Source organism: Dipodomys ordii, unplaced genomic scaffold (assembly GCF_000151885.1).
Source record: "Dipodomys ordii isolate 6190 unplaced genomic scaffold, Dord_2.0 Scaffold97, whole genome shotgun sequence".
Taxonomy (NCBI): Eukaryota; Metazoa; Chordata; class Mammalia; order Rodentia; family Heteromyidae; genus Dipodomys; species Dipodomys ordii.
This window is the reverse complement of record NW_012267313.1, coordinates 4,965,416-4,990,041: the sequence shown is the minus strand read 5'-3', so window position 1 is coordinate 4,990,041 and position 24,626 is coordinate 4,965,416. Positions and strand designations below refer to the sequence as shown.

General features: G+C 37.8%; 1 protein-coding gene across 3 annotated transcripts in view; it reads right to left on the bottom strand.

The window, feature by feature from the left end:
• Akap7 (A kinase (PRKA) anchor protein 7) overlaps positions 1-21,876 on the bottom strand; it is a 125,513-nt gene extending 103,637 nt beyond the window's left edge. For 2 of the 3 annotated variants that reach the window (XM_013026913.1, XM_013026916.1), the window contains exons 1-4: positions 21,683-21,876; positions 16,574-16,705; positions 9,995-10,131; positions 561-697 (exon numbers count right to left, since the gene is read on the bottom strand). In XM_013026913.1, the coding sequence (XP_012882367.1) occupies positions 561-697; positions 9,995-10,131; positions 16,574-16,705; positions 21,683-21,701 (425 nt within the window). In that variant the 5' untranslated portion in view covers positions 21,702-21,876. Of the gene's footprint in view, positions 1-560; positions 698-9,994; positions 10,132-16,573; positions 16,708-21,269; positions 21,490-21,682 lie in introns of those variants that run through there. The other variant, XM_013026915.1, reaches the window with a different exon arrangement.
• Between the last annotated feature and the right edge of the window lie 2,750 nt (positions 21,877-24,626).

Below are 24,626 nucleotides of genomic sequence, written 5' to 3'. Positions count from 1 at the left end.
CAAGTATATCATGTAGAGAACCAAAAAACTAGATTGAGTATAAATCATTTTTTAATTTTAAAAAAAGATATGGAATTCACTGCCCCTGAAAAGTTTTAACAGGGTCTAGGTGGTATCGAGAGAGATGGGGAAGTGAGATGGATCAAGATTCATTGTACTCATAAACTGACATCTTGAATTGAAACCTCTTTTTCACTAATAATAAAATAATAGGAAAGTAAATGGTTTTCCCAAGTGTAGGCAGGTAAAAAAAAATGTGGTATTCCATAATTCCAGAATGTTCAGCTAAAATCCCAACCTAGACTCCACTGCACTTACATAATTAACATGGGCAAAACACCTGCATAACCAAGGGTTACTGCTGATGACAATAACAGAATGGAAAGGTCTAGATTAAGAAAATATGTGTTTACTTAATTTTGTACATTACTAACAGTTGAGGTGATTTATAATAAAGAATACTTCTTTATAATTTCAATATTTCTTTGTGTTTTACTGTGTTTATTCATATTAATGTAATGACTTGGAAAATAATATTCAAGAAAAAACACATTACTCACATGTTTATTTCATCTTCATTTAATAATTGCATCACTAACAGGGTAATGTGAAAGGAACCATCACCAGACATTGCTTTAGACAGTCGATTATCTTGTTGTATTATTGCCTTTTGCAGAATTTTAATTCCTCCTATAATCTAATCACACATGATAAACACACACAAATAGCCATAGGTAAGTACATGTTTATACAGTAAATTGAAAATCAAGGAGAAAAATAAGCATGACATCAAGATTCTACAAGCAAACGCTTAATTGTCAAAAGCTTAATTGTCACAAGTTGATAACTTAGATGACTTAATAGGAAACGTAAATTTAGAAAATCACAGTCTTGTCCATTGAAATCAATACCCTTACTTTGCAGGCTAAGGCACTGGTTGAGTGGAAAAGCTCTCAATAGCCATGCATCTTTTAGAAACTTGTCTTTGGAATACAGGGTATGACTCAGTGATGATGATCTTTTCTAAGAAAAAAAGCTTTATTCTTTCAACACAAAGGTCAAATCAGCAGACAACATTCCATTTCTGTTAGGAGTAATATTTATTTGTACTCAAGTGAATGTGTCTAAAGACCTATTTCCCCTGGCCTTTCGGGTTTTTTAAGATGACAGTAATTTTAATAACACTAATTACTCTCATTTTTTCCCCTGGCATATCAGAAGAGACATAACCAAAAAGATAGAGCTAAAATAAAAGGCCCAAATGTGAAAAGTACTATAGTCTACAGGTAAAAGCCTCACATCTACCTTCCCCTCTCAGTACTTGCTCCTCTGGAACAAAAAGAATGATGCCATCTCCCTCCTCCACTTCCAGTTAGAGGCAATTGCAGTGAAGCTGAGTATACTAGAAAGTAATCTGAACATAAAAGAGCAAACTCTGAGAAAGCCCAGAGGAAAGGAGCACCCAAAGCCCTGAGACAGCAGAATTACTGAGGAAAGGAAAAGAGGAAGTCAGGAAATAAAAGCAGAATTTTTTAAAAGAAGAAGAAGAAGAGATGAGAAATAACTGAATCATGAGCATAGCACATCATTCTGAGACTAGAGTAGCTGTTTTATCCTGAACAATGTTCCTATTATCTGTGGAATGTGACTGGGAAAGTCATAAGATGCAGTTCTAGGGTCTGACTTCCCATAGATAAAGACTTTGTCCTTGAGCCAAAACTTTAACTAAGCTCCTCCAATTCTTCTGCTTAACTAGGCCCAAAACTATCTTGAATAAGAATTTTCTGAAATCAATTTAAAGAAAACCCCTTACCCGTGATATCTGACTACCCTAACCTAACCTGTCTTAAACAATAATTGTGTTGTTAGGCCACACATTTTCATTCTTTGTAACCTCTTAGGAATGTTCTATCCCCCAATCCCAACCTTGCTCCTTGTTTGTAAGTCTCCGGCAAGCTTACTAAAGTCAGAGTTGAACCCAGCCTCTCTCACCTATTAGGAGACTGTGTCAATGGTCTTCATAACAATCACCATGGATCCCATGAATAAGGTCTTTCTTACTATCTTTGATGATCACCATGAATAATGTCAGCACTATGGATCTTTACACTAAATACACACCACCTAAAGTAACCTCAACCTATCTTTATTTCTAATAATCTAAAAGAGACTGATAGTTTTTCCAATAGGAACTGAAAAATCCTGGAGCAAACAAAACCAATCAGGTTTTAAAATTTTTCAACAAGGTAAAAAGTAGCTTTTACTTTGCTTAAACTGAGAACTCAAAGGTTCATATCTGCATAGCTACAACAGCTAGAGAGGCAAACACCAAGAGAAGCTCTTTGTGCATGCTGTCTCAGAAGCAAAGGAACCATGCACAAAGAAACTCTGTACCTTGTGATGTCTGTCACAACTGCAAAGAGTCACAGGACTGGAAAAAAGGCCATCCACTCTGACAACAGTCTTCCAATGAATTTATTCCCTTTGTTACTAATTGTTCTCCATGAGAGGGAACTCCCAAGGGCGAGACTGTTGAGGTAAAAATCAATACTGACAGAACTTCAAGGGAATCTCTACTCAGCCACTTGCAGTAATAATCTTAAATATTCCACTGTTCATGACTCCTCACTGATTTCCCCATGGAAACTAGGATCAAAATCAATAAGGAGTCATGAACAGTGTTGGTAGAAAACAAGGACACCAAATCTACTCTTTGCTCTACCCTAGAAAAATCAACAAAGTCCTCTCATTCCAAGGTAATAAAAAGAATCAATATTTGTTTATATCATTTGGAAAAACATCACTGTACATAGTCTCTATGCCCATAGATTCTCTAAAGCCCTATATTACTAACAGATTCTCTGCCAAAGTGGACTCAATAAAACATGCAGTTCATTTCTTGCAATAGTTAGTTTATAAGGGTCAGAGAAGCCACCATGGAAAAACTAGTTCTTGAGATAAAAAGGCCATTGCTTAGGTCATGATTTACTGCAGAAGGAATTTCCCTTTCTCCTGAGAGAATAAAAACAATCCAAGAGTTCCCTAGACCCACAGCTAAGAGACTATTAAGAGGTTTCTATGGACTTCTCAACACTGTCAATTTTAACACAAATTTCTTCCTGCTGGCATTTCCTTGTTACAAATTTAAAAAAAAAAAAACTGTCCCAGAGCCTTTGACATGGGAAGATAACTATGAACAAGCTTTCAAGCAAATAAAACTGACCTTACACTGATCTTCAGGTTCAAGGCTCCTAAATTATATAAAACCTTCTACCTTATCTCTTCATGAATTCAATAAAAAGGCTATGGGGGAACCTTCCTTAGGAATATGATAAAAGACATATCCCATTGCTACTCACATTTTCCAAATGTAACAGCAGTTAAATTGGTGGAAAGCAAATCTGAACTAGTATGAGAAAATAAACTATGTAACAATTCTACATGAAGTTAAAAAAATTATTACATTTGGATCCAATTCAACAGCCTTCAACAAGTATAATAAGAATTTATGAAGCTCTTCTTCTGTCATCTTTTAATCTGCATCTCAAATACTGTGGCCTATTTTACATGCCACTTGGCTGCTCTGCTCTGAAAATGAAGAAGACCAAAACTGTGAGGTATTATGACTATTGAGTACTTGCACTGACTCACAGGAAACTACATTAGGCAATACTTAATACTTTTTGTTGATGTACCATATGCCAAAATACAGAAGGCAAGTAATAAACAGGATATGCAACAGCTACTCAAAATGAACTAATAATTATAATTTTTAAAGGAATTTGTCTACAACTTAAATCAGCACAACTTGTAGAATTATATGTTTTTATTATAGCTTGTCATATAGTCAAAGACAAATTAATTTACTATACAAATAGTTCATATGCCTTTGGGGTGGTACACAATTTTGAAATGCTATGAAGGTAAATGTGGTTTCTCCAGGCTAGTAGAACTACCATCAAAAATAAACCCCAAGTAGTCAAAATTCTTTCAGCTACTTCCTTGATGTCAAGGGATACTGTAACTAAAACTGATCCTTATAAACAAGTTCCCTATCAGCTAACTCTGAACTTCTCAAAATACAAATTTGAATAAACTCTATAAAGTTCATCTACATGTAATTACTTATTATAATTTGTTTAATTAAATAAATTAGCTGTCTACCTAAATTGGTAGAGCAAAAATAATATCTAAAAGAACACAAATTTAATATAAACAAGAGCTCAGTGAGGGGCCAAATGGCTGCATGGTCCTTCCCATATCCCTCCAATTGCCACTATTCAACTCTACAACTATTTTCTGTAGCCAAAAGTGGTCCAATATGGTGTTATGGAAAAGTACCAGTGGCATATTGCTCTAAAGCAGCAAACGTGGTTTGTAGCCGGTGTCCGCCTTGTCAAAATAATAATCCTGGGAAGACTGCTAAGACTGATATATTTCCACCACCTGCTGGACCATTTGAACATGTTCAGATGGATGACATTCCATTGTCATCCTCAATGGAATATCAATATGTTCTTGTGACAGATGCCAAATTTCAGATGGACTGAAGCTATTCCTTGTGAAAAAGCTGATGTTACATCAATAGCAGAAAAATGTATTAGAAAGCTCTCCAGTAATTGAGGAAAATTTATTTTACAGAGCTGTCAAAAACTAAATAAGATCTTCAAACCCAAAAATTTTCAATTTGCTTCCCAGAGAATATCTGTCGATACTTGGAGATAGATTTGTCACAATACTAGGAGGAGGGGTCAGAAGGCAATTTGCACTAATAGGTAGATTTTTGCATTTTTATCAAAACTCAATGTAAGCTCAAAAATTATTTGTATAGGTGCTGGGAAGGTGGCTCAGTGGTAGAGTACCTGCCTTTCATGCATGAGGCCCTGGGTTCAATTCCTCAGCACCACATAAGGAGAAAAAGCCGGAAGTGGTACTGTCGCTTAAGTGGTAGAGCGCTAGCCTTGAGCTGAAAAACTAAGGGCCAACACCCAGACCCAGAGTTCAGGCCCCATGACCAGCAAAAAAAAAAGATAAAAGAAAAAGCTACTATTGGTATATAAATTTGGAAAATGTTCACATTCATATATCCAAAAATGTAATGTAATGTTTTTCATGCTAAAATTGTTTCAGACCATTAGTATCCTTCAATTATTGAAGAGCTTGTAAAACTTCAAATAAAAAACTATAAAATACTTTGAACTCTATTACTGCTATGAGCCACACAGTACTTACAATTCAGTATTAACCTTAAACCTAGAAAAAATTAAAATTAATCTAATCAAGTAATATATTTTAACTATGCTTTAGTGCTTCAGATTCATTTATATATTCCTTGATATCATGATTTTTAAATACCTTTTATTCCTAATTATATTCTTTTAAAGTAGAAGAAAAGAAAAAGACTTCAGTATTAATTTTGTCATCATAAAGTCCCAATGTCATTGAAGGCCAAAAGAAATTTAAGTTTTACAATCATTAAATTCAACACAACCATTAAAATTTATCTATCACTATAATGTCTAGCAGTACTTTGTGCAACTGCACAAAGTATATTCTTAGAATCTAACACTATAAGGTCAAATTTATAAAGGACTTTGAAAGAAATTTCTAAGAATAAGTACTTTATTGAAATCTTAAATATTTCCCTCATGACTCACTCTTGAGTTAGTAGAGTAAAAGCAGACACTCATCTGCTAAACATTACTGGCCCAGATTCCACATGCCTAAAAATAATGCAATTAGAAAATCCATTTTTATATTTTTAAGCTTTCTAATTGACTCAGAACATGTATGAATTCAAAGAAAACACAATAAAGTGTGGGTGCTTTTGCAACAAGAAATTATTTACATTCTAGTACATGATAGAAAAATGTCTTTGACCCCATCTTTTGACATTGATTTTGAAATTTTTCCAAGCTGCTAACACATATTATCCCTAAATCTGTTGCCTCGTTAACAGTTACTAGAAGTATCATATTGGAGTGTATTTGCTTAGCATAAAAGAGGCCCTGGGTTCCAATTTTTAGCATCAGGAAATAGAACATGTATACATGTTAAATAACTTTTTGTCAAAGATGAATACTCTAAACTATGAAATGTACTTCAAAAAACTTGGGCTTAGGGAATGTCTTAATGACAGGGCACTTGCCCAACATAAACAACACCCTGAGTTCAAGAGCCTGGTACCACTGAGAGGGAAAAAAATGAGTGCTTGAAAAAACCAGTAACAGAGCAAATAACTAGAGTAAAAGCAAACAAAATAACAAGAAAACTTATCTCAAATTCTACATTTCCATGCTCACATTTTTAACAAACTACACACAAAAATAAATACAATCCTAATTTCATCCCTTTCAAAGTAGTCCTTATATTTTTCAATGCTGCTTTGTCTTATATTATTACAAACTATAGTTTGGATCTCGAATGCCCCAAGGCCCATGTGTTAAATGTTTGGGTTCCATAGTAGTACTATTGTTGATTACTCGGGAGATAGGGATCAGGAAGATCATGGTTTGAGACAATCCCAGGTAAAAAGATAGAGACACCTCTATGATGAGGCTTCAGTAGGACAGTGACAATCCAGGCAGCTCAGACAAAAATGTGAGAGACTATCTCAAAAACTTCTAAAGCACAAAAAAGACTAGGATAGTGCCTCAAGTGGGGAAGCACCTGGCTAGCAAGTGTGAAATTCTGAGTTCAAACCCCAGGAACACCAAAGAAAACAAGAGGTTTTCTTAGTAGGTGCCAGTTCTCAACTTGGTAGGTACCAGTTGTAAAGGAGACTCTAGGATCCTGGACCTTTACTTGCTCTTCTTTTGCTTCCAGGACATACAGTGAGCAGTCCTGCTATGCCACATAACTCATAACTCCTAACTCCTAACTCATCACAAACCCAAAAGTTATGAGGGCCAGTCAAAGGTCTGGAGCCTCCAGATCTGTGAGCCAAAATAAGTTAATTATTCTCAGATATTTTGTTAAGTAACAGAAAGCTAACAAATCACCTCTCATTTTAAAAAGCACATAAAATCACATATGGGTAGCAGCTACAGTCCTGGCCATTTAAAATGCATATAAAATTTATTATAACCCTATCAAAATTTTTCTTTTTATTTTTAAACCAATATCTAATTGTAAGTTAATGAAGAAACACATGCTTTCATATACTTTCAACTTGTATATTTTTATGCTGCCATTCTCATTCATTTTCTAGTTCTACTTCTTAAAATATGAAATCAAGATTTTCCACGGATGAGAAAGATTTTTCCATCAATAAAGAATTCAAAATTTAAAGTCTGTTTGACATCAAAGGCCTATGTAATTCTGATTGCCTTTTTTCTTTAAAACTAGATGCCAACAAGAGGCCAAAACTAGAGCAACTCATTGTGAATGTGTGTGCTTTCAAAGGCTTGTTTGCAGCAACTTAATTGGAACTTGGACTATAGTCTTCTATTGAAACAATGTTATAAATGGGATTTCTTTTCTCAGGCTTCCCTACAAAGAATCACAATTAACTTGAAAAGAAATTTAACATTAGGTACTTTAAAATAAACAAATAGAAAATATTCACATGGAAAAAAACCAGAATATAGCCAAATGACAATCTCATTGGATTTTTGTATCTCCTCTCCACATTTGTAAGTAAACTTTCTAAGCTTTCTGTTATATAAAATAGAGTTCTACTGAACTTTTATTTTTAAAGCAGTACTTGTACTATTATTGTATTTATTATTTTTAAGGGTCTTGAGCTATAACGTAGCTCAGTGGTGTAACTCAGTAACTCAGTGCTTATCTTATATGAGGTCCTGGGTTCAATCCCCAGCACTACAAAAGAAATAGTTCTGGTTATAACTTCATATCCATATCTTCACCCCTGACATGACAGCATTTCACCTGTGTGAGTACACATCTTCTCCAGAACAAGCACTAGTCTAGGTACTAACTAGTGCTGTGAGGAATACAAGTGTCAAACCGCAAGGATGACAACTGACAATATGAAAGGCTTTAGCTGGGAGTGGGGTGGGATCAAAGGAATGAGAAAGGGCAGGTGTCCTGGTCAGGGTGGTCTCAGTAGCAAGGTACAAACCAAGATACAGCTAATACAACTAAGACGGCAGGAAACTCTTAGCGAAGGAAAGCCTGAAGCAAAGGGAAACTGGGATGATCAAGGACAGTGTGAGGGGCAGAAGGGGAAAGGGGAAAGGGGAGAAGGCCACTTTGTAGAGCACTGTGGGGACTTGTCTTTGTCAATATCAATGGGGAAATCTTAAAGTAAATAAGCAGGTCAGTGGCACGTACCAATTTAGGTTTAGAAAAAAAAATCACTTGAAGAGACTAGCAAAGGAGAGGCCTTGAATTCAACCCACAATACAACACAAAGGATGGAGGGAAGAGGAGAGAGAAGGGGAAGGGGGGAGGGGAGGGGAATCTTAGGGATGTGCCAGTTAAATTTTTTAAAGCAACCTGAAAATGTACCTGGTCAAAGGAATCAGAATTCACAATGAATGAATTCAGATTTATCCTGGGATTCTGGGGTATTCTTTCTAGCCACTCTCATTCCTGCCCTACTGCTTAAGGAGTTTCAGATAAGTAAGTCTCTCTTAGAAGCTTCTCAGTACGTGCTAATTGGATGGTCCTATTTTCTATCATTCACATAACATTAATTTTTCCAATTTTAATAGATTCCTACTAAGATTGTGAGTCATTAGATTGGCTGAATATCCCCAATCCAAAATTCTGAAATCCAAAATGCTCCAAAATATGAAACTTTTTGAGCACCAACACAATTTAGAAGTGGAAAATTCTGCACTTGACCTCATGTAATAGTTGCAACCAACACACAGGCACAGTGAAACACTAGATGAGGTACACATATAAGGTATACATATTAGTGGATTTCATGTGTAGTCTTGGGTCCAATACCCAGGTTATCTCATTACATACATAAATATTCCTAAGCCCAAAACATCCAAAGTGTGTCTCACTTTTGGTTCCGTGCATTCTGGATAAGAGATACTCATGTAACTTGAATATCCTACATAATGATGAGGAGAAAATACATAAACATAAGCAAGAAAACCTAGTTCACTCTTCCCCTGAGAGATTTTGGAAACCTCTATTCCTCTCACTGTCCTCTGAAGGTTTCTCCAGTTTCATGAACAAACCTTTGCCAAGGACTGTGGCAGGCAACCATTTTTGAGGGACTTTTATAAAATTATTATTATTTAAGTATGATTAAGATTGGTGGATTGGTAGTGTGCCCATCTAGCAAGTACATATGTCCTAATACTGTCAAATAAACTTTTGGAAGTGGAGGCACAGCTCAGGTAGGAAAGCACCAGTCATACTTTTTTTAATTAAGATTTTTCAGTTATTATTTAAATATATTTCTATTATTTGACTAAGACTTTTCTCTTCATGCTCCTACCAAAATGCCACCACAGACTATTAGAAACTAAGAGTAAGTGGGCTGATAGGAATTTATTAGACTCTGTTTTTTTATTAGCTTATGTTAGTGATTCAGGGGATAGGTGATTTCATTGTTGTATCTCCACACATTTACAACATATTTCAACCCATCTCACTCTTTCCTGTCACTCTCTCTTCCCTCCCTTCCCCCTTTCCAAAACAATTCCTGAAGGTTTCTTTGTTCTATTTTGTAACTTCAATCTATTTCTACTGTATTCATCCTCTTTCCTCCTCCTGTTTAGCCCAATCTCCTCCTGCTAGGACCCAGCCCTCAAATGAGCCTATGTCTGTTTCTGAGAACCTCCTCATTTTCTACTGATCAACTAGCTTTCACTAAGGTTCTTTAGGCTGCTTTCATATGTGTTTGTAATGTACTTCAAAATTACTCAATCTGTATATTTCTTTTTCCCTTTCCCCTTCTTCTTTTCCTCCTAAATAGTCCCTTAGATTCATGCACTATAATTAAGAATAAAATATAGAGTAAAACATCATAGTAAAAAGTTCTGTAGGTTTTGTTCTTCTAAAATACCTCTTTGCTGGTGATTGGGATGGATAGGAAATAGTTGGGTTGATAATCTTTTAGCTTTCTTTTCCTTTTCTTTACTTGCTCACTCTTGATCTGTTCATTTTCTTTACTCTTTGAGTTTATTGGAGATGCATCAATGACTACAGGAGAAAAGTCAAAGAACACTATATTGAATATACTTAATTAAAGATAACATAGAAAAAGAAGGAAACAAGAGAAGAACAAGTAGCAATTGTTTACAACTGTCATTTTCAAAGCAGGCAGGAGTTGGCATACACATTATAGAAAGGATCTAACAGCAAATATTTTAGGCTTTGCAGATAATATAGTCTTCATTACAACTACTGAACTGTAACAAAACATAAGTGAAGTGCTCTCTCTGGCTGTGTTCTAATAACTTATTTGCAAAACTTATTTGTGGTAGGCCAGACTTGGTCCATGTGCTATACTGTGTTTAGCTCTGCACCTTAGGGTACAGCTAACAACCAATCTTTCCCATAAGCCAAAGTTCTAACACTGGCAAACATTTTCTGATCTACTCCAATGAACTAATCTCCTTTTACTAGGCTCTACCTTTCAAAGGTTCCACCACGTCCTGCTAGCACCAGGAACCAAGGGCCAAGACATTCATGCCTTTGGGAGACACTCAAACTATTGCACCTAAGATATGTTAGTTCATTGATCACTGTAAGATAAATATTGCTTACTGACATTTTTGGGAGGGTTTTTTGGTACACGTGGATGTACTGGATGATACTATAATATTTATTCCTTACTGAAAATGTAAGAAACATAAATCATTTTGTTGGTTTAATTCATATTCTGATACTAACTGGAGAGATTTAATTTTTCCTTTTTCTTTTTTTCTTTTTTCTTCCCCCTCACCCCGAAGTCAGTCATAGGGCTTGAACTCAGGGCTTGGGCACTGTCCCTGAGCTTTTGGGTTTAAGGCTAGTACTTTACCACTTTCAACCACAATTCTACTTGCAGTTTTTGGGTGGAGATGAACTTTCCTTCCCAGGGTAGCTTTAAACCACAATCCTCAGATCTCAGACTCCTGAGTAACTAGGATTACAGGTATGAATCACCAGTACCTAGCAAGACAACTAATACTTTTAACATTTTCAATTGTCTTATATCTTATCTCTTTTATACTACAATGTATGTATGTGTATGTTTTGTACATATCCAAAGAGAGAAAATGCTTAACAACTCTAATATCCTGAGAATTTCATAGTGTAAAACCCTAACTCAAAATATATATTCTTGGTAAAAAATAATGTAGTACAGAGTTTGTGTAAATTTCTATTTTTATGGTATCAAGGCTTGAATTCAGGCATTCTCATTGGGCTTTTTCTGCTTATGGCTGGTGTTCTACCACTTGAACCACACCTCTAGTCTATCATTTTATGGAAATTGGAACTGGATATTCACTGACTATTTTGTTTGGTCTGGCTTCAAATCTCTACCTGTAAACCTAGTTTTCCATAATCTTATTTACAGCTATTCAGCTTTCCTTTGAGTTCAGGATCCAGTTGGATGAGGTAAAATTTTCTTTTGTTAGACACTAAAGACAGCACAGAGTTGAAAACTATCTGCTAAGAGCTGAAAAGCAGAACTCTAAGAACATGTAGTGTGGCTTTATCCACACTCAGAACATGCTCTTTTACATACAGTGATTCCTACTCAGTCTGTATACATCAACCCCAAGTTCTTCTCTCTCATTCTCCAAAGTACAATGTCTTTCTTCTTTTGTTTCCTGAACTTTATTTTATTCCTGTGAACCATAAACAAGGTTCTAAAAGATGAATTACTTTATTCTTTTTTAATTACTTGCACATGAAATATATTTAAATAAAGAGAAAACTAGTCATAGCTACTGAAAAAATTTTAAGATCAGTGACATAGAAACAAAATGTACAAAACTGGCCAGGGACCCTGAGTTTCACACTGGGTTATTACAATAACTATACTGGTTAGCCAAAAATCCATCATTGGAAGTAGTTTATAAACACATAAATGTGATTTACCACATTTATTAATTTTCATGATGACTTTAAGTCATTTTAATGTGCTCTAATGAATCTGATCTTGTTGTCAAAGCCTGTAACTCTCTGTGCAATTTGTTTTATAACTAAAGCACCACATGTCATTTTATGCAAATTATCTAATTTTTCTTTAAGTTCTATTTATTTTGTGAAAAACTACAAAGGAGTTATAAGCAAAATTAATTTCACTAAAACTTCCATCTGCTATTTTAGTTGACTATTTTCACACTTGTCTTAATTAAAAGGCTGAAAATGAACTAGGTATTTTGATATTTCCTTGTTATTCAGTAAAAATCTTAGAAGTAATCATTTCTAAATCTCCTTAATTATGTGCCTTAGAATATTACCATCTATATTTCATGGAATTATTCTCTTTGTTCTCTGAATAATCTTTGGCAAGGTACTTTTTTAAAATCTTACTTAAAAAATAATTTTATTATCCTTAGTGGATTTCTATGAGGATGAAATAAGGAAATACAGAGCATTGAAAAGATACTAGAAAGACCTAATATTATAAAATACTGCCTCTTAGGGTCAAATTTTTATGAATATTTAATTTAGGAAAGGCATGTGGCTTAAAAACAACTCTCAAATAATTTCTCTCAATTCTTGATTTAAATATAAAGCAGCAGTTAAAGACTGTGACTTTTAACTTTTAAGCGACTAGAGTCAATAAACAAAAGCTCTTTCCAGATTCATACTATGGGAGGCCAACTAAGCTATTCCTATGTGCAGGTAATAGACTCCTGTACAGATTTCTTTGTTTGGCTGAGGCTGGGTAACAGTAACCCCAAACATTTCCTACATGGTTTACAGGTTTGTTAACCAAATGAATAACAATGAGCTGGCCTTATAAAAAGACACAGGGCACCAGTGGCTCATGCCTGTAATCCTAGCTACTAAAGAGTCTAAGAATGAGGGTTGTGGTTCTAAATCAGCCCAGGCAGGAAAGTCTGTAACACTCTTGTTTCCAATTAACCACCAGACAACCAGAAGAGATGCTGTGGCTCAAAGCTGTAGAGCACTAGCCTTGAGTGAAAAAGCTCAAGGATAGCATCAGGCCCTGCATCCGAGCCCTACAACTGATTTAAAATACAAATAATAGTAAAGAGAAGAGACCCACTGTGAATCACTGGTCCACATCAACCCTCACTAAAGTAGACTTACTCTAAAATGTGTCCCCTAATGGAGTAGGTTCTCTTGTCTCTGCCATCTCTCAAAGGATTTATTTTATTTATTCATTTATTTATTTATTTATTTATATTATTCTGAAATAGTGTACAAAGTGGTTTCAACTCAACAAATCAATACATGGACATTTTGTTTTGTTTTGTTTTTGTGTCAGTCCTGGGGCTTGAACTAAGGACCTGGGTGTTGTTCCTGAACTTTTGTACTCAAGGCCAGTGCTCTATCACTTGAGTGACAGCTCCACTTCTGGCTCTGGTGTTTAATTGGAAATAAGAGTCTCATGGATTTTCATGCCTAGGCTGGCTTTGAACTGCAAGCCTCAGATCTTAGTCCCCTGTGTAACTAGGATTACAGTGTCCAGGAGCAATACATTTTGAAAAAAATAGCCTATATACACAATGGAGGATCACTCAATCAGAAAAAAGAATGAAGTTATACTGTTTTCAAGAAAAGTGATAGAACTGGAGATTATCATGTTAAGCAAAATAAATCAGATTCAGAATGACAAATATTGCATACTTTTGCTCTTACGTAGTCTAGACTTAATTATAAAATGTATACACATATATGTGTATATGTATATTTGTGTGTATACATGCATGGGAATATAATGAAACCCCTTAATACAATTAATATAGTTCCCTTCTTATGTATGTCTATATTCTAACTATAATTCTAATGTACCTTACCTCTAGTTTTTAATTATTCTGTAATATATTTCTGATATACAGTTTGTGTCCAAAATTATACAAACTGGAAATCAAAACAGAAAGCATAGATTTTTTTTCTATATTTCCCATTACAGCATGCTTCCCACAAGTAACTCGGCACTGAGAATCAGAAACCCATCTTTCACAAAAGAAAAGTTATAAATGGTGTTTCAGGGTCTAAACTAACACATTAAGATGCTTATTCACATGACCTAAACTATTTACAAGTGTCCTAATACTACAGTGAAACATTAGCTCTAGTGTGCTAGCCTGAGCCCTGTAATACATGCATAGCATCATTTCTTTGGTAAGTACTACCAAATCCTGTACAGGAAGGATCCTGTTTCTATGAAGGACTGTCCTTCCCTACCACTGCGCACACTCAGCAGCAGCAGTAGTCCTTTTTGCAGCAGGAGCAGAATTCAGGCCACAAATACATTCCTTTCCACTCCCCAAGACCATTGAACTACTTTCCAGTAGAGAAATGGACTACAGTGGCTAGGCTGGGCATAGCAATGCATGCTGGGAATTCCAGTCACATCATACAAAGGAGGGACATGGGAAGAGAAGGCCAGAAGCCAGAGCCAGACTCATGAGACACTATCTAAAAACCAAACAAGTAAAAAAGATGGTGGCATGAATTAAGTGGTAGTGTTTGCCCAGTAAGTGTGAGACCATGAATTCAATCCCCAATGCAAATCCCTCAAAAAAAAAATACAATGGCTATATAAACTGTTTTCTCTAAGGGATTCAGGAAGAGGAGGAACAGGAAGAGAAGGAGGAAAAGCTAGAAGAAAAAATGTTAAAAAAACATACACATATACACATACATACACACACACACACATACACACACACACACACACACACACACACACACACACACTTTAAATCCCTGCTACTCTTTTTTTTTTTTTTTGGTGGTACTAGGGTTGGGCAGGCACTAACACTTGAGCTACATATCCTGCCAAAATCCTTGCTATTCTTGCCCCCTTTCTCCCCAACCCAAAGATATCTCTTTTTTTTTAATTTTTTCTTTTTTTTCTTTTTTTTTCTTTTTGTGTGTGTTTGTGTGTGTGTGTGAGTTGTGAGGCTTGAACTTAGGGCTGAGCTCTACCCCAAGGCTGAGATTTTTCACTCAAAGCTAGCACTCTACCACGTTAAGCCACAGTTTCTAGTGGCTAATTAGAGATAAGAGTTTCACAGGCTTTCCTGCCCAGGCTAGCTTTGAACTTCAATTCTCAGATCTCAGCCTCCTAAGTAACTAGGATTGCAGGTGTGAGCCACCGGAGTTCAGCTATCTTCTTTCTCTTAATTAGAACAGTTCTTCAAATGGAGGTTCACACTTCCTTCATTCCTGGGATAATGGAATGATGAAATGCCAATCTTCATAAATTGTAAGTATTCCTCTTTCTTTATATCTAACCACAACATAAACCAAGTTCATCTACCCAGAAAACAGCATGTTAGAGCACAGTGTGGTTTCTGAGACTGGCTGAGCATCAAAATCACAATTGTTTAAAAGACAAAACAGGCTGGGAAGGTGGCTCACTGGTAGAGTGCTTGCCTTGCATGCATGAGGCCCTGGATTCCATTCCTCAGCACCACATAAGCAGAAAAAGCCAGAAGTGGTGCTGTGGCTCAAGTGGTAGAGTGCTAGCCTTGATAAAGAGTGAGGGACAGCACCCAGGCCCAGAGTTCAGGCCCTACTACCAACAAAAAATAAATAAAAATAAAAGACAAAACAAAACAATTCTCTAACTTAGTACAAAGGTGGAAAAGAAGAATCTCTACTTTGATTAGCATCACTCTTCAGAAAATTCAAATGGTACACACCTGTAATCTCAGCATTCAGGAGGCTGAGGGAGGTAGATGGAGGTTCTAGACCAGCAAGGGATACATGGGAGACTGTCTCAAAAAACTGAAAAAAGGGAGCCAGATGAGTATTGGCTCACATTTGTAATCACAACTTGTTGAGGGCCCTGAGAAGGGGATGATACCTGTCTTTTTCACTGATGAGCCCTCTCAATATGTGCCAAGTATTGAGCAGATATCAAACAGCCAGTGACCAATTACTTAGGAAACAGGTACTGCTAAAATTAGCAATGGCCAGAGGAATTGAAGGAGGTCATTATAAACCATGAAATGAGCCAGATGCTGGAGGCTCATGCCTGTAAGCTGAGCTCTGAGGATCATGGTACAAAGCCAGCCCAGGCAAGAAAGTCTGTGAGACTTTTATCTCCAATTAACCACGAGAAACCCTTAGTAGTTCGTTCTATGGCTCAAAGTGGTAGAGCACTAGCCTGGAGCAAACGAGCTCAAGGATAGCACCCATGCTCTGAATTCAAGCCTCACAACCAACAAAAATAAAAATAAAAAAATCATGAAATGATCTTCCTAGAGCCTTATTTTCTGAAATAGCTTCAAAACTGTACAATTATCTTGCACAAAATTTCATGAGACGTGTGATAGTTCTCACAACACAAACACCAACAGATACAGTTAACTATTAAAACCCCAACTAAAAATAAAAACAGGACAAGGACTTAAAGTATAATGATTTAGTAAGGAAACAATGTACAACTAAATATACCATTCATTGCTTCTGAATGTATGAATATTCATAGAATACTTACTTTCACTATCGTCTCTAATATCTATAGTAGCAAGTGGCATGTTAACCAGAGAATCCACAGAACTGGCTTCAAGTTCCTCTGAGATTTCCTCTTTTCTTGCCACATTTTCACAGTTATTGGAATTTAATCCTCCTTTTAACAAAAACAAATACATTATTTAACTTGACATTTTTAAAACTCATATACTAAACAACTAAACCAACTGAATTCAATAAACATCAATATCTACTGAGATATATTATAAAGACTCAAATATATTATAAAGCTATTTCTATAAACACTCTTCTAATAAGCCCATTGTATGTTAAACAATAAGCATCTAAACCTTTGGTCTTTTTTCAAAACAACTCTGGGCTAAATCAAGACAATCCTTAATAATCAATATAATCAATATTCCTCATATTTTTATAACTATGTTTTTTAATTCTAAAACTAAAATTATTTTCACAATAAGACATAGTCTTTTCATGATTATTTTCGGTAGTATCACTTATGCATTCTTATTTATATAGAAAGATTCTTTTCTTTTTTTTTTTTTTGGTCAGTCGTTGGGCCTGAACTCTGGACCTGGGTGCTGTCCCTCAGCTCTTCAGCTCAAGGCTAGCACTCTACCACCTGAGCCACAGCAACACTTCCAGCTTTTGCTGCTTATGTGGTACTGAAGAATTGAACCCAGGGCATGCAAGGCAATCACTCTACCACTGTGTCACCTTCCCAGACACTTATTTAGATTCTGACCTTTTTTTCAATAAAGACTTCTAAATGCTTTCTTTCCAATATTAAACTTAACACTTTAAATTCAGCTAAAACTACATGGATTTAATATGTACTTCTGGAGCTGTATGTATGGCTGATGCCATACAAACACTGTGTAATCCAAGCACTGTGGAGGCTGAAACAGGAGGATCTCAGGTTCAGGCCAGTCGAGTCTATGTGAAAAGGTGTCTCAACAAAACACACACACACACACACACCAAGAAACTCATGCACTTTGTGGGGGGTGGAGTGTGTGTGTGTGTGTGTTGGTCTTGGTGATTGAATTTAGTACATGGATACTGTCCCTACTGGCCGTCTCTTCTTTCTTTCTTTCCTTCTTCTTTCTTCCTTCTTCTTTCTTCTTTCTTCCTTCTTCTTCTTCTTCTTCTTCTTCTTCTTCTTCTTCTTCTTCTTCTTCTTCTTCTTCTTCTTTCTTCTTCTTCTTCTTCTTCTTCTTCTTCTTCTTCTTCTTCTCCTTCTCCTTCTCCTTCTCCTTCTCCTTCTCCTTCTCCTTCTCCTTCTTCCTCCTCTTCCTCCTCCTCCTCCTCCTCCTTCTTCTTCTCTTCTTCTTTCTCCTCCTCCTCTTTCTCTTCCTCCTCCTCCTCTTTCTCCTCCTCCTCCCCCTCCTCCTCCTCTTCCTCCTCCTTCTCCATCTTTTCCCCCTCCTCCTCTTCCTCCTCCTCTTCATCCTTCTTCTTCCTCTTCTTTCTTTTGATAGCTTATTGGAGATAGAATCTTATGGACTTTATTGCCTGGTCTGGCTTCAAACCTCAGCCTCCTGAGTAGCTAGGATTACAGTTGTGAGCCACTGGCATCTGGCAAAACCCATGTACTTTTGTAAATTCAATTATAAAAAGCACGTGGTCATCCATTTTCTGCAACAACTCTCCCAAGGTCACATAGTGATGTTACAATCATGTTTTATATTTGGTACTTGTTTTTCCATTATGGGTCACATCCATACATAGGAGGAAGATAAGGAAAGAATTTGTCTGTTTAAACTGATAAAGGTAGGACCAGCCATGTATCAGTGACTTATACCTGCAATTCTAGCTACGTAGGATACTGAGATCCTACGATGGTGATCGCAATTCAAAGCTAGCCTGGACAGGAGAATCCCTGAGACTCTTATTTCCACTATCTACCAAAAAGCCAGAAATGGACTGTGCTAAAATGGCAGAATGCTATCCTTGAGCACAAAAGCTTAAGGAGGTGCTCAGGCCCTGAGTTCAAGCCCCAAGACTGGCTGGCACACACTCATACAAACACACACACACACACACACACACACACACACAAGAAGTTCCAAGTTTAGCAACTGGGAGTTATCCCCATTACCAGTTCCAATACTCTCCATGTTTTGGAGACAAAAATGTTATTTACACTAAAATTGCACAGAATCCTAGGAGACATAAAATTTTCACTCCATGTATTTACTAAAGATTAATTTACCTATCAAAATATTAACGAAATTATTTCATTTTATAATAACATTGTTTTCAAATATAATATGTGCAAAGCACATTCCATAAAGAATATGGCTTATAAGATCATTAACATAACTATCATGACAAATCATATTTAACATGTACATAAAAAATGTAAATTTTTATTGCCATATTTGAATCATTTCAAATATTGTTTACCTACATAAACACAACCCTTTAGTATTGGATTGTAGACACTTTTTTCTGGTGGATTGAGTATTGGACTGTCAGCTATTTGTGCAAAAGTTTAACATATATGTCAAGAAAAAAATGGGAGTTATTTTCCAAGCCTATCATAGAATGCACTGACAATTATTGTAGAACCTGGAAAGTTTTAATGATAAAGATTTTAATTATTAAGCTGGGTGGTGGTGGATCACGCCTGTAATCCTAGCTACTCAGGAGGCTGAGATCTGAGAACTGTGGTTCAAAGCCAGCTGGGGCAGAATCTTATCTCCAATTAACTAACAGAAAACCAGAAGTAATGCTGAGGCTCAAAGCCACAGAGCACCAGCCATAAGCAAAAAGAGCTCAGGGACAGCGTCTAGGCTCTGAGTTCAAGCTCTAACACAACAACAACAAAAAAAAAGGAAGGCTGAGAGAGCAGAGAGTTCAAGGCTACATCGTGTCTCAAAACAAACAAACAAAAAGTAAGTCTGCCAGGCGGTGGTGGCTCACGCCTATAATCCTAGCTACTCTGGAGGCTGAGATTTGAGAATTTTGGTTCAAAGCCAGCCTGGGCAGGAAAGTCCCTGAGACTCTTATCTCCAATTAATCACCAGAAAATTGGAAGGGGCTCTGTGGCTCAAGTGGTAGAGCACTAGCCTTGAGCTGAAGAGCTCAGGGACAGCACCTAAGCCCAACAGACAAAAAAAAAAAAGTGAGTCTGATTATTTTTTTCATGCTGATGAGCAGCAGCAGGCCACAGCTCCCAGTCAACCCACACACAGTGTTGCTAGGCTGCAGTGTTGAGTAGGTTAGGTAGATTAAACGCATTTCCCTTAGGATATTTGCCACTTTTATTGGGCTAGAACCCCAACACAGATTAAACAGCAGATATGTACAGGTTATAGGAACTGACTTCTGGCTCCAAGAAAAATATTTTTTAGGTAGAAAGATTTAAATAACAGTGTGGCAACAGAAGCCATGAAAATGTTCTGAATGTTTTCTTTCTGGTAGATACCTGGGTATCTACCACATACATTCAAATAGACATATAGCTAAAAGAAAAAGTGGAACAACCTAATAGTTAATAATGGAGAAATGGTTAAACACAGCATATGCACTACAGTGACAATGAAAAACAATGATTACAAAGACTGCAAAAATAGGGAAGAAAAAACACAATAAATACAGACTTTCTTTTTTAAAGGCAGCTATAGGGGATGGGATTATATTTTAGAGGTAGAGAGCTTGCCTAGCATTGACAAGACCCTGGGATCCACCCATAGTACCACAAAACAAATTAGCACAAAATAAAATTTAAAAACAGAACTAACACTGCATATGCAGTTGAGATTTACCATTATGCAGCAAAATGATTAAGGACACAAATTACTTCTCAATGCTGGCCCAGCTAAACTAAATATGCTTCCTACTTCTATTACTCAATGTTTTTAAACTGAAACAATGTTACTTGTATAAGAATATCACAGAAAAACCACAGTTTAAATATATATTAATATTGGAATATAGGTCCACTCAAGAAATGTCTCCATCATAGACAAGCCAACAGAGAAAAATAGATTTGACAATTTGTCCAGTTGTTGTATCAAATAAGCACCCTATGTAGACAATACCATATAGTTTCATAAAGCAAGACTTCCTTCTAGTCACTTTAGGAGTTAAATACTAGATCTATCCCCCACGAATAAAGGCCAGTCTTCGTCATCCTGCCTTCGCTTCTAAAGCTAGTAGCACATTAGAAAGGGATACATTGAGAGCTAGGTGACAATCAACAAGTCATCTGACCTGCAGCTACCCTTTCCTCATGGTCAAAAGGGGACAAAACTAAGTCAAATGACAGAAAGGGCCAAAATAAGTTAATACTATAGGACAGTGAATGAAAAGCAGTAACCCTCTCCATCCTAAACGTTGCTAATATGACTAGGGAGGAGGTAGGAGGGGACTGCTAAGAGCCTCCTGAATTGCAAAGCCTCACATTAACAAGGAAGTGAGGAGAGAGCGCCTTCCCCGGGTCTCCGGCCCGGTCTCGGGTGCGCACCCCTGCAGCTCGGAACTGTAACTCCCAAAGGCACGTCTGGGCCCAGCACCCGAGGCTGGAAGCACTTCATCCACCTGACAATTGCGAACGTATTGACATCTACATAACACGTGTTGATGCCTTTGGGCCTCCTCTGTGTTAAACACAGGAATCTAGCAGATCCCCTGATCTTTCACTGTGTCAGCCCCTAACTCACTTCGCCCGCCCAGGTCAACTCTCAGCTCCCTTGGGCGCCAGTGTTAAAGCGGTCATTCCCAAGCCCAGTCCAACAGGAGGGTGTGCTGGTGCTTGCCGCGCTTTCTCGGGGTGTCGAGTACCACATCCACGCGGGCTGTGTGGGACAGGGTGTGTCGGCCCAACTTTGAGCCCAGGGTCACAAGATCGGGAAGAGAGAAACAGAAGTGGAGATTGGCGCTGGGCGCACGGCCCCCGCCTCGCGCGGGACCCGCCAGGGCGCCTAGGACGCCCGGCTACCTGCAACCCAGGGCGCCCGGAGCACGGGCGGGTGGGAGGGAGGCGGGCGGCCCGCGCTCTCCCCGAGGCCGGCCTCCCCGAGGCGGAGCGCACAGCCGGTCCCCGCCCTCTCTGCGGCTCCCGCCGCCCCGCTCCTCCCCCCGGTCCCGCTCCGAGGCGCGCTCTCACCCGCTTCGGGGCGCTCCATGGTCGCGGCGCCGGTGGGCGACACGCCTGGGCCAGCGACCGCGGCCTGGCTCAGCGGGCCGGGCCAAGGAGCCAGGAGGAGGCGGAGTCCTGGTCGGGGGCGGAGCCAAGCGGCGATCGGGCCTGGGGAGGCCCGGGGCCCTGGGAACCGCAGACCCCCAAGCCGCAGCAGCGCCTCGAAGCGCGACATTCCCAGGCTGGCGCCGGAAAGGCCCGGAAGGGGCCGAGCCCTCGTGCGGCCGGTACCCGGATTGGGGCTCCTCTAGGCCCCGGCCGGCCCGTCCTACCCTCTTCCCCCCGCCCCTTCTGGAGCCCCGCGGTCGCCCGCGACCTCTGGCCGCCCTCAGTTATTTCCTGTGGTGTGGCCTTTCCAGTCCCACGCCTCGAGGGGCGAGGTGGGGACGGGCTGAAAGCATTCTTTGGCCCGCTGTCTCCTGAGAGCCCGTGTGTTTAGTTTTTGCAGAGAGCTTTGAAAACAGTTCCGATTACAACACATTTGGGAAGAGCAAAATGTGCAAGAACCAGATCCTGTCCATCTGCATAATGAGATGTTGTATTTACTTGGCTTTATCAGAAGCAATTGTAAAAGCCAAGCTTGATGTGGGGGTCGTGGCTCCCTATCTAGAAGTGAAATGGAAAGGCTGCTGATTGCTTCAGAGTAAAGCACTGATGTGAGTAGATCTATAGAACAGACCATGTCCTTAATTAATAATATAATAAAGCCTTTTTGTTTCTGCATTTGTTATGTTTGTTTCTAGTGCAAAGAAGTCAGAGAGAAAGACAAACAGTTGTGTCCTCAACAAGTTACTCTAGCCCCTCCACACACACTTTATCTTGAGACTCCTAGAATTAGGATGGAAACAAAGACTCCTGCGCAGCTATAACAACGGACATAAAGACTACACACCAGAAGTGAATGAGCTAGTTACTTTTTCAGTGTCTGTTTTCCCTACCACCTGTAACATTTTTAGCTGATAGAGTTACAAAGGATTCCCCTACCTAATTTTTTTTAACACCTGCATCTGCTGTTACGGTTTTTAGGGTAAAAGGTAGTGGTTTGGTTTGGTTGTTTTGTTTTTTTTTCCAGAAATAGATCATCCAATAGCAAAGAGGAAAGATAAATAACTAAAGTAAGTAATACATGCTACAAGGAGATATTCCACAATATATGGAAAACAATATACAGCACCATCATACCATACTTTATCACTCTTTGTTAAAGTGGTAGATAAGCCTCAGGGTTTTTTGTTGTTGTTGTTTGGGTTTTTTTGTTGTTGTTGTTGTTTTAATTGTGAAAATACCATACAGAGGGGTTACAATTACATGAGCAAGGTAATGAGTACATTTCTTATCAAGCATTGTTGCCTCCTCCCTTGTTTCCCCTTCCCATCACCTCCCATCTCCCCCCCTTTTCTCCCTTCCCTCTTCCGCCATCTTGTATATCTCATTGTTGCAATGGGTCCACCTGTATCCCTATTAAAACAATTTGTTTTTTTCCTTACCCTCCACAAATTATACCAACATCAAATCCAGTGAAAACAGGGGTTATACCGTGGGGGAGGGACATACAAAGCAACAAAGGAATCATAAATATGTTAGAAACAATCACAAGAAAGAAAAAATATTTGAATCCTTATCTTGGGGTTCATTTCGCCTAACATCAACTTATCTGACCGTTTCTCCTTGTCTCAGACATATACTAGTTATTGCAAATAAGGGAAACTCTGGGACCTATATTTCTTTGGGCCTCGCTTACTTGATATATTTTTTAAATTTTTTTAAATATAATTTTTTCCAAGCCTTTCCATTTCCTAACAAATGGGGCAATGTCATTCTTTCTGATGGAGGCATAGAATTCCATTGTGTATATATACCACATTTTCTTGATCCATTCATCTACTGAGGAAGCCTCAGGTTTTCACCCCTGATTTCAGTGAGTTTTCTATTACATTCCTAATAAACATTTTCTCCTATTACTAAATAAACATTTTCTCCAGGTACTAAAATTAGCGAGTTGGAGAGAGGATTATTTTTCTCTCCTATAATATATACCAAAAGAAATAGCAAAGATGTCAGACAACTGCCACTTATTGTGTACCACCAGTATTATGAATACAGGCTTAGTACCCAACATTTCTCGAATAGAGGAATATTTCAACTATTCAAGCCCTGAAAAATGTTTTCCACAGCATTTTTTTTGAGAAATGGGACTGGAATATGGAAAGTACAAGGTGAACCTTGGACATATTATATTGCCAAAAAGATAAATGGAGAATAACACAAAAACTAATTTAAAACAGGTTTCTGTGAGCAAACAGGAAACCATCTGGCATCAAAAAAGAATAATAACTGTTATCATTGTAACACACCAAATGCATAATGATAAATAAATTTGTAATGATATTCAACAAGTGAGAAAAAATAGGCTGCCATTGGTGGTAACTATTCCAGCAACACTGTAGTCTTACTACTCTGAAAATAAGTAAAGAGAAAGAATTAAGCCCTTAAAATGAATTTTTAGGAGAAACAGTAATAAGGGACAGCTGGTTTCCAAAGAGGTCTATCCAACAAGATATAGAAGAGAGGAAAGAATTTGAAAATTACTAATTTGCCACCACAATTGATAAGTGACTTATTCAAAATCATCTATATATGTAAAGTCATCTGTAAAAGGTTAAGAGGGAGGAAGATATTTATCGCTTTCCATAATATTACCCAACAACACACTTGCTAATTACTGAGGAGAGGATACATCTTTATGCAGGATAAATAAATCTGGGTTTTACCACTTCTAACATGCAATTAAACTTAGTATAAATAATCACAAGACAATGTGCACCTCTTGTAAAAACACTCTTGATTAAAAAAAAAATTCAATTTGGCTGAGTGTGTAGAGCACTTGTTTAGCACGAGGAAGGCCTTGGGT